We start from the raw sequence: 11,142 nt of genomic DNA on the forward strand, positions 1-11,142 counted from the left end.
GCTTCCTGCAAAAGACGAACCAACCCTTCCTCATCCGCGGTTAGTTTCTTCAGGTCACTAGAATTTTTACTGCTGCAAATATATCCATAGTTAATGGTTTGTCCTGAAAATAAAACTTCCAAAAAGAGAGAATCTTTAATCTGTCGACCACTTTGTTGATCAAAACTTTCAACTACATACGGAGCAATATTTTCCCGCGCGATCAACACTTCCACACGTTTACTACAATGATGAAGACGATTACTTTGCATTTACACAAACATATAAAATCCTTTATTCCCTAATCATAAATTACTAGCACAGCGAATGAGAATACTCACTACATGTGCGCTGTAGGTTAGATCTCCCTATCTTTTGCACTATCTCTCTCTCAATCGTCTGGTCAGCGACCTGTAACTCACGCACATCCTTCCACTCACACATCATACGGAAGCCGTCGACTGCTATCGCTGAGTGGGACACCCAGATGGTCAGGATGGCTAAGTTCGATCGGACCACAACAGCTTCTCTGTTCTTCAATGAAGGAAAATAAGTTGATTGTTATGCACTAAACTACTTTTCCAAACAACATGCTCGTCATGGGCTCAAGTCCCTTATAGACCGCCCCCCTCATACATAGGACTGACTATCCTGATGTGGGTAATCAATAGCTTAATTACATTGATAAATCAATTAGTGGTACAGGCATACCATTAGTGACAACAGTTATGTCCAAAACGGAAAAAGAGAAGTAGAAACACCTAACTATTTTGATTTTTTTTTCATTAAACAGACTGACCACACCTTTTTGCAAGCTAGATCCATTTCTCACACAACAATTTTGGTAGATGATAGAACACCTTCTGTTAAGACGGAAGCACTTTTATCGTATCCATCGCGATAATGCAGCACTTTCTTTCTATTGGGCTTAACGATCTACGCGACCATGTCGACCTATACAGGCTATCGAAACTGATTTAGTACCACGCAGCCGGATAGTTGATCTTTGCTATGGGGGGACGGTCCGTATGAGGTTTGAACCCATGATAGGCATGTTATTAGGTCATACAAATTAATGACTGTATCACGGGACCGCACAGCGTTGCACTTTCTTCCTATTTATATCGTAACAAATAAATAATTGGTATGCTTTATTTCCGCTATAGGCGACATACGTGGTTATGCTAACGTTATGTATAAATGTTTACAAGACTTATTTGTATCACCAATCCGGATAATCAATCACTGGTTGGTGTGTGCTGCGCGAGGGAATAGAACTACGTCTAACCTATATAGATACCAACTTTCTGCCATTAGGGTAAACGGAATGATTAATATTTTTTCCTATTCCAAATTGCACCATCATGTGGCTAGTTGAATAAGTCATCTTAATAATCTTCCGAAGTGTGCATGGCAGCGCCGAAATGAATATAGCCATACCCTTCTACGCTCTCCTTTATACAGAACTTAGGCACCAAAGGTACCACGAGAGGCTGGTCACGGTCTTGATCATCATAATGCAAAACCCATCAATTGCACTCATTCAATACAAAGACGATCTATAACTTAAAAAATATTTTGCCATATTTTATTGTGAATAATTGAAATAATAACAGATGTTGAACATGAAGAAAGTATAATAACATTTGAGTGAACACACAAATACCATCATTACTTATCATTACACTTGCCTTTTTCATATTCAATTCAAATACCACTACTTCTTATAAGAGATTGGGTTTAAAAAACTAAAAGGTACAGGTATCTTATAAACACACTTAGTGAGAACATAACGATAAATGGTACATGGTAGCAACAGTTCCTATTAACTTTTTGTGCACGTGCAGCACAATCCAGGGATGGACGCAACATGTTTCAGTGGCATACGGCTGGCCAGATCCTTAACGAACAGTGGCGGGATCAGATCGGCCGCCGGCTTCGTCATATCTGGCGGCATCTTAAACTGCAGCTTCATGATATTATAGTACGATTCCTCATACGTGGTCGCCAAAAACGGGACCTTACCGCACAGCAGCTCATACGCCAGCACGCACAAATTCGATAGATCGACAGTTTTTATGTGCGACTGACCATGCACCATCTCGGGCGATAAATAGTCGAGCGAAACGCACAGCGTTGTACCGGAACAAGGTCGGCTCGTACACGGACCAACCGAAATCGACAATCTTCAGATCACCACCGTGCCCCAGCTGCAAGTTTTCCGGATGATGTCACGATGTATCACGTTGCGCTCGTGCTGCGATGAATAGGTGTGTTACTTTATAGCATGCAAATGACAGCGGCGAAACACGACGCCCGACGCATCCTCCGGATCATCTTAAGCGGTGCATTCGAGCATGGGGTGTGGATGCGAATGACCAACCACGAGCTTACTGCAGCCGTATGGCGCGTCGGACATGGCTGTTTGCGATGGCTGGGACATGTTGTAAAGATGCCAGACTCGTGCCCCAACAGCAAGGTGTTCGAAAGCGGCACTCAGTTTGGTACTAGAAGCAACGAAGCACAGCAAGTTCGATGGCTAGATCAGGTGAAGTAAAACCTCGAAGATCGAGTGCCTACATCGATGGGAAGCTGCAGCTAGCGACCAGGCATTCCTATCAAGAGAGAAATGGAAAGGGAGAAAACCAAAATGAAACAATGTATAGGCAGTATTTTTACAACCAAATGAAAATGACCGGCCCATGAGAAGGAATTGAACATACCAATGCATTAAGGCGTTTTTTTTATATTTACGTTCGTCAAAAGTTTAAGACTGAAATCATTGACCATTGCTTGCAGAGGTTTGAGAAACCGATATAAACGGACTAAACGATTTATGTATTGGCATTTCTCGAAAAAGCCTTTAAACACGATAATCGTGCCGATGCAATATTTTTCTTCTCTGGCTCAACAACCGATGCCGGTCAAGGCCTGCCAACCCACTTGTGGGGTTGGCTTTCAGTGACTTATTGATTTCCCCCCATAGCAGGATAGTCAGTCCTACGTATGGCGGCACGGTCTATTTGGGGCTTGAACCCATGACGGGCATGTTGTTAAGTCGTACGAGTTGACGACTGTACCATGAGACCGGCTGCCGATGCAATATAAAATACCTAAAAAGAGAAAATAATGGCGAGAATTTTTGATGATGAAATATAACAAAATATATAGTTTCTGTGGTATCACCACGGTAGCGTGTCGTTTATTCCCACGTGTGCACGCGCATCCGCTCGGCCCAGTAACAGCAACCCAACACCGACGTATGATGCACCCTGCACTGCGGCGTAGGGAAATGCGCATCCGATCATAGTCTGCACTAACCAGCCAGTGAGCCATTCTGCCATCCAACCAGCCAGCCAGCCAGACAACCAGACAACCAACGGAGCAGAACAAGTAGTATATTTTTTTAAACCCGCCAACACGCTCAACATTTACTTATCATGTAACATCACCATCTAATGCACATTGTTAACGAAACGTAGGCACCATTATGAGGAATGGGGAAGCAAACACAGAGGGCGAAAAACTATAAATACAAATGGAGGAACACCGTAAACGAGCAATTACCTATCAACGCGATCGCTAATTCCTTACCTTTTGCACATTAGTGAAACATATTTGCTTCCGTAATAGGTAATCGAAAGAGCTTTAAAAAAATAAAACAAAACAAAATACACCGAATGTTTTCTAACTTGCTGTACACTATTTTATTCAACGGCACTGGTTTAAATCCTAATAATATCCTAATCCTAATACTGGTTTAATATGTTAACACATCACACCACAACGAACGGCTCTAACGTATAACATCCGGCACCTTTAAACAATGCAGGCTCATCGCCATTTATGCTGCATTTTGTTCTGCATAACATTACACAACGTTACTAGCATTACATTTTCCAGTATAAAATGTGTTTAATCACCCTTTACACCTTAAATGTACACACAATCACTATATCACAACACTACACTGCTTCGCCGATCTCGGTCTGCTTCTCCGGAGCGTCCGGAGCGCTTCTCCGTTGTTGTCTTATCCGAAGCACCATGGAGCAACTGCAACCGACCGACTCGATCATGTCCAAGTCCGTATCTGTAATGCGACCTGCCTTCCGAAGCAACAGTCATTCGATCGTTCGTCCGGCATTAGCAGAAACTAAAGAAAGGAAAAAAAACTTATGCTTGTAGTTATAATCCTACTCACCCATGCAGTAAAAGCATTTTCACGGCGACAAGGCTGTCGGTAACGTTTGCTGGATCTTGCTGTGCGCTTGCCAATTGAGTGCACATTTCGCATTGCTCATTACGTGGACATCAAGGTGGCCATCATACTGCCCGGCGACGACGGCTCCTTAAATATAGCGGATGAGCGCGTGGCTCGCCACCGATGGAGACATGTCGCGGCAGAAGGTGTACCACACGTTTATCAGCACGTCGTGCTGGATGGCGCTGGAGGAGATGGAGCGGGACCACGGATACGGCTTCTAGTCGTTCGGCATTACCGCGATCGAGATAGCGACCGGAACTGCGCCGTACCACAACTACCCGCAGATGAAGATGATGATGCTGACGCTGCCGAACGATCAGTCCACGATCGATACCGGGGCGGACAAGAAGGGCCTGTACCAGGCGTGCGACAAGACGTTACGCAAACTGGTCACCGAATGCTTGTAAAAGGAATTGTCCAAGCATCCAACGGCGAGCGAGCTTTGTATGCTTTGTAACTATAGAAAAAAAAAACCAGTGGTTAAAAAAAATTAACGCGAGGAGTTTTTGATACCGTGCGGATTACGTTCATTACTTACTAACGTTCATTACAACTTACCTTATTTTCCATGATCGAACATCGTTTAGTTGGATTGCCGGCATTCTTTCTTCCCTCTTTCGAACGTTCGCCGGCTCAACACGGTTGCACAACAGCTGCATAGAAAATACCGCTTTAATTGATTTAATATTACAAATATTAGCTATGCTTTACTTACCCTAAACGGCTTTCAGGAGTGCGAAGTCGATTCTACCATCATTTATAATTTTTCGGCTGTTTATTTTACACATTACACAACATTTCCCATATAACAATGGGGAATTATTTCTATGGCAAACAGGGTGCGAGGTAGCGAGAAACAGGTTGCGACGAGCGAGAGGCTCTGTTAATTCAGAGAGAGGGGAATGAAATAAAGGGGGAAGCGAAGAGCAACACATAAGGAGAGCGAGAATGCCATGGCGAGAAGTAACAAATGATGAGGAAGAAATAGAAGAAGCTATGGAGGAAGCAAACAGCAACACATACGGAGAGCGAGGATGCTATAATGAGCGGTGACAAAGAAAGAGAAAGAGTGATATAAAACAAGGAGCGTGACAACACATGGAGAGAGTGTAGCTAAGGGGATAAGAGAAGAGCCACACATACGAAGAGCAAGAATATTTGCGCTTGCTATAGCTTGCTCAATTTTCATACATGCCGCTCTTATCAAAAAGCCGGTAGGTCTTCGCTGATGATCGTTTGAATCAATCAAAAAACTTTTTGCGCAACGGTACCGTTTGTATTTACGGCCGTTTTGTACGTAAAATCGGAAAGTTTGAATGACTAGCTTTGCCCATCGACGCATTCGCCTGGAACCGTCCGAAGCCATCCGCAACCGTCACGAGCTGTTTGGAATCGGCTTCGGATGGATCCAACGAATACGACGGCTGAAGTTACCGACTAACGCAACCGGCCAGTCCTGGTCGGCTACAACAGATGACACCAAACATTACCGAGATTGCATCTACCTTTCACAACTTGCGATTATTGTGGAGTAATTCGGTAGCGATTGCGGTGTTTTTTCAAATTTATCCATCGCTAGTAGTTTGGCCCTAAATGGCAACATTCATGATTCTCAGATGGAGAAGAAAACAAAGACAAATTGACTTGCGAGCGCGCTAGGGTTTTTCTTCTCGAGACCTTCTGGCGAACTCAAAGAATCCTTTCGATCTCCAAGACTCGCTCGGCCACTTATTTTGCGTAGAGATTAATGGCAAGAAACAAGAACGCATTGAATAGTATTTTGTTCACTCATAGCGTAGGCAGGTACGTGCAACCAAGATAACCGAAAACATTGACGATGGATCCAACACAACGCCGGTAAAGTATGAAAACCTAAATGATTACGCTCTTCCTCCAATATTCTCTTCAATCACAGCAAAGAAACGCAGCGAAAAAAAACGTGCGAGAGAAACGAAGATCCGCCCTCAGATTAAAAGCCACAACGCACCAAGAACAACTGTGCACAATACACACATAAAATACAAATACAGAGCGAACAGAGCGGATACAGGTACAAGCCACGCACGGCCGTGGCCCCACCCCCTTTTTTCGCAAACCGCCGTTTGCATATGACGTCATATTCACCAAACCTCTTGTTTTGCAGAAATCAAGAGGTTTTGAGGTGAATTTGTGGTGAAAATTGTTATATGGGTTTCATCACCGATGTAGCCCTTTTTCAATCATTCGCCGTTGTGCATCGTGAGAGCTATTGTTTGGTTCAAAATGTAAACAAACTTTATTTTTTGAATATTTGACAGATTGCATGACCGATCAACCGCACACTATCTCGTTTTTCTTCTCAGGGCTGCTTCGATTGCCATAGGGGTGGCCTTAAAAAATCTTTTACCTTTTCAGGACTTGACGTACACGTAGCCGGATAGTCAGCCCTTGCTACGGCGGACGGTTCATACGCGGTTAGAACCCACGACGAGCATGCAGATGTGAGGAATGACGGCGGTGCTGCGGGACCGCTCCTATCCAGCGTGCAACTTGCATACTGCCACACTGTCTCCTGTCCGGTGCATACGCAGCAGGCAGGAGGAAGGATGCACCTCCTCAACAAAAAAAACACCGTCATGAACCAGCGGTGGATCTAACGGTAGACGGACTAGACGGTCGCCGAAGATCTCTAGTATGTAGTATGGCGTATGTTTACAAGTGGACAGAGTATTAGCGACAAGGGCCCGCGGAAAGATGGTCGTTGGGGCCCCGTGGCGGGAGAACCATTGCCCCCCCCTCCCCCCTCATGCCGGCAATAATTGTAGGGCCTGTGACCGATGATCGTAAAGGTCCCATGGCCTAATCCCCCTCCCCCCTCCCTCCCTCCGCTGGCAATTTAGATATACTGTTAAATCTCCCAACAGCTGTGTGCCAGTACCCCTCCCCCCAGTCATCAGTTACCATTTACAGGGGTCTCAATTCGTCTTTCCGCCTTTCATGAACACCTTCCTTTCCGATGGATCATAACATCCCGGAAAAGCATACATTCGTCGACAGTTTTGCACACACACGCACACTCACACCCTTGCGCAGACGGCTCAGCATATCTGTGTAATCTATCCATACGAAAGCAAAAGCTTATGGTAACAAAGTTATGCTTAATGCTTAACACGTTCAGTTCGATGGCAGGCCCCAGGGACTGCCAGTGAACTTTCCAGTATACCGATTTTACAATCAGCTTGCGTTCTAGATGCCGGCGGAAAGGAAAGTTGATGAAAATCAGCGCCGGGCTGAATGTGTTAATGCGAATTAGGGTTCTGCGCGTTGCACAGCCAAGTCTCCAGCGTTAGCTAGCGATTCCGTAGTCATTTTTACATTGCAGCGTTTGAACTCATTGCGCCTTTTTGGTTTGATTTGTGAAATTAAACTTCTTCGCCGCAATGTTTGTTAACGGCTTTTTTAAGCGCCACAGCAACTCATGACCATTAACCATACGGGAGAAAGAGATAGCGCTATGAAAGGAAAAAAGCACGGATGACGGCTGGCAGCGATTGGCCGTCTGACACACCAACATATCGAAAGCTGTCACATCGTGCTGGGCGAGGGGAATGAGGCGGAGCCAGAGACGGGCAGCTCGACGAGCTGCTTGACAAATTTGCCGTTGGAGAGAAAAGGAAGGCATGATAAAATTATGATAAAGCGAGTATTGGAATAAGCAACATATCAGAGTTGCATAGTAGGCTTGTTATATCTTATTTAATGTTCATTCTGGTTCAATAAATGTTAAACACTACACATACTTTCAATAGGTTATGGGCCCTGTCCAACGCGGATTAAATTGAATTAGAATCAGTGGAGTTCATCGTTTCATTTTTTTTTCTGGAGTTTCATAAGTGCTTGGTTAGTCGAAAAAGGTTGAACCCTGTCGCATTAAAAAATGGCGGACGACAAGATTGAGAAACTTAACGACCAGAATTTTGAAATATGGAAGTTCAAAATGGAGCTGAAGTTGACCAAGGAGAAGCTGATGAAAACCGTGAAAGAACCGAAGCCAACGGAGGAAACAGAGATGGCGGCCTGGTCTGAAAAAGACGGAGAGGCGCGTCATATGATCGGTTTGGCCGTGGAAAACGATCAATTGGTCCACATTTGTCGGAAAAATACCGCGAAGGAAATGTGGGACACTCTCATGAGCATCCACGAAGTAGAATCTATGAATACAATGATGACGGTAATGCGAAAGATGTGTTCTTTGAAGCTGCCAGAAGACGGTGTAGCATATCTGCTATACAGAACATATTGTAATACACACTATCAGCCATAGACACATTGTAACACACTTTGGAAAGCCAAGCCACACTATTGTAACACATTCATCATAACACATTCAGTAAATCAGATCATACCATACACACCCCGAAGAATTCAGGCCCAACCGTTCATATAAAAACAATTGTGACACACTTAACAGAACCAACCGAAAACGTACAATATAAGCAGGAACAGTTTATGCATTATAACCCAAAGCAGGAACAGTATAAGCATTAAACCCAAAACAGGAATTTAGTGACAAGAACCATCCTTCTTGTCAACAAAAGACGAACGTAAATAGCTGAGTAAAAACAATAACTTTCCAACATACAACCCGGAACCAAATGTACGAAACCCTTAACTTCTTTTGAGTACAGGTGTCACCCGAGATACAACTGTATTTGGGACCGAAAAAATGTCCGAAAGCAAGGCGTAAGTCGCAAAATTGGTATGTCGAATATCAATGAATATAAAGTTTATAGCCGAAGTTGAAGAGTTGGAATTTATGATATCGTGTATTTTATTTAAAATAATGTTCGATAATGTAATAATTATATTTAAAAACCCGTATACAATATAGATATTCAATATAGGGTAGTTGTGGAATCTTTGGAAATGTGTATATAACGGTTATCAGCCCAGATATTCAAAAAAATACATCAATTTCTTGTCAATGACAACTTTCAACTGTCAAAATCAAAATCGTCGTATCTGCGAATCGTCGTAACTCGAGGGGGTCGTAACTCGGGGGACGCCTGTATAAATAAAACCAACTCCGATCATGGCAAGTCAGATTCGTTCGGACTGTCAGGATAGGACTATGCCCATCCTACATCTATCGAGTTCTCATTTAAAGAGTTTAGATATGTCCCCCTGCCCAAGGTAAGGCCTCTAAACTCCAACGTTACCAGTAAGGGAAACATCCTAAAGGTTTCTATGATCGCCTGGACGATCAAGAGTCGAAAGTCCGCTTCGAAACAGTATTCACCTCAGTTCTGCTTAAATTGGCAAACGATGACCTTCCTTAAACGATGTTCACGAAGGCCACCCCTGGCCAACGCGAGTTCATGGCAACCGTCCCAAAATCCAACATAGCGTAACAGTCATCAAACATATTACAACGGCAATCTTCCAGAGCATCTTAAGCAGTTAACGGCGATGCACAATCGTTTGGAAGTGGCAGATGAGGGCTTAAAGCCTCGACAGTTTGTGGCTGTAATGCAACACTCATCAACGTCATCGAAAAATCAGTTTGGGCGCTATCCAAGAATCCTACGCACGGATGGAGGAGGAGAATATTCTGGAGAAAAATTGAAGAAGTTTTTAGCGGAAAGCGGGACTATTCATCAAAAGACAGCTCCTAATTCACCTCAACAGAACGGAAAAGCGGAAGATAGAATCGATATGTTGTGGAAATGGTTATGTGCATGCTTGCTGAGTCTGGTCTCGGAAAGCAGTATTGGGGGTAAGCAATAACGGCTGCAAACTATTTGCAGAATCGGCTACTAATGAGTTTAGAATGTGTCTCTACAGTTTATTATACTAAACTACTACATAACTGAAGCTAGCTGCTTCTTTTATACCCGTCGTATATGCTATAGTCTACTTTGTTTTTCCAACACCCCCTCTTAGACCTATCGCAAATCGATGTTTCGTAAAAACTGCTGAAGAAAGCCCTTTCGTAAACATATCCGCAAGTTGATTTTCGCTTGGAATATACTTCAGTTGGATTCTTCCGTTCTGGATACATTCTCGTATGAAGTTGTATCTGATGTCTAAATGTTTCATCCGTTTTTGTTCGCGAGGCTCTTCGGCAATATACATACACGACTGGTTGTCTTCGTATATAATTAACGGAGTATTCAAATGCACGCCAAATTCGGTAAGCAGATTTTCTAACCACATTGCTTCGCAGGATGATTGGCTTAACGCAACATATTCCGCTTCTGTTGATGACAATGCTATGGTTCCTTGCTTTCTTGTGGTCCATAGAACAGTGTTTCCAAAAATTTGAAATATGTAGCCACTTGTGGAATGACGACTTTCCATGTCGCTACCCCAATCTGCATCAGCAAATCCTACAATTGGCTCCTCTTGATTATGTCGATATTCTAGGAAATAATCCTTTGTGCCTTGTAAATACCTTAGTACACGTTTTAGATGTGTCCAGTGTTCATCTGTTGCACCACTCTGAAAGCGACTAAGATATTAACTGCAATACTAATGTCTGGACGAGACGTAATGATCAAATAGGTTAAACATCATACAAGTTCACGGTACGGATGCTGTGTTGTTCCCTCCATGTTATGGTTGCGTGTTAACTTCAAATTGGTTTCTAAGGGTACTAACGATGGTTTGCAATCTTCCATACCAAATCTTTTTAACAAGTCCTTCACGTACTTTGATTGATTAATTTTTAACGTACTTCGAGCCATGTCGTAACCAATTTTCATTCCAAGGAAGTTGCTTATTTCTTGCATATCGTCCATTTCGAATTTCCTTTTTAATTGTTCCTTTACCAGTTGAATTTCTTCCAAAGAGTTTGATACCAAAACTATATCATCGACGTATAGGATTAGATACATCTCAACTTTCGCAGATTTCCGAGT

General features: G+C 43.3%; 1 protein-coding gene and 1 long non-coding RNA gene across 2 annotated transcripts; both read right to left on the bottom strand.

The window, feature by feature from the left end:
• Positions 1-1,598: 1,598 nt before the first annotated feature.
• LOC121600911 (aurora kinase A-A-like) lies at positions 1,599-2,878 on the bottom strand. The gene is made up of 2 exons (XM_041929684.1): positions 2,703-2,878; positions 1,599-2,594 (listed from the first exon to the last, which is right to left on the bottom strand). Exon 2 carries the CDS (start codon positions 2,078-2,080, stop codon positions 1,805-1,807), a length of 276 nt encoding a protein of 91 aa, XP_041785618.1. The 5' UTR covers positions 2,081-2,594; positions 2,703-2,878; the 3' UTR covers positions 1,599-1,804.
• A 128-nt stretch (positions 2,879-3,006) lies between these two features.
• Positions 3,007-5,223, bottom strand: LOC121600915. Its single transcript, XR_006005915.1, has 4 exons — positions 4,959-5,223; positions 4,802-4,896; positions 3,166-4,700; positions 3,007-3,092 (listed from the first exon to the last, which is right to left on the bottom strand). It is a non-coding gene; the product is annotated as an uncharacterized LOC121600915 (long non-coding RNA).
• Positions 5,224-11,142: the final 5,919 nt, after the last annotated feature.

The sequence above is a fragment of the Anopheles merus genome, unplaced genomic scaffold (assembly GCF_017562075.2).
Source record: "Anopheles merus strain MAF unplaced genomic scaffold, AmerM5.1 LNR4000011, whole genome shotgun sequence".
In the NCBI taxonomy this organism is placed as follows: Eukaryota; Metazoa; Arthropoda; class Insecta; order Diptera; family Culicidae; genus Anopheles; species Anopheles merus.

Excerpts from the sequence above, each read along its gene's own strand:
- LOC121600911 (XM_041929684.1), bottom strand. The coding sequence starts at position 2,080 with ATGGTGCATGGTCAGTCGCACATAAAAACTGTCGATCTATCGAATTTG.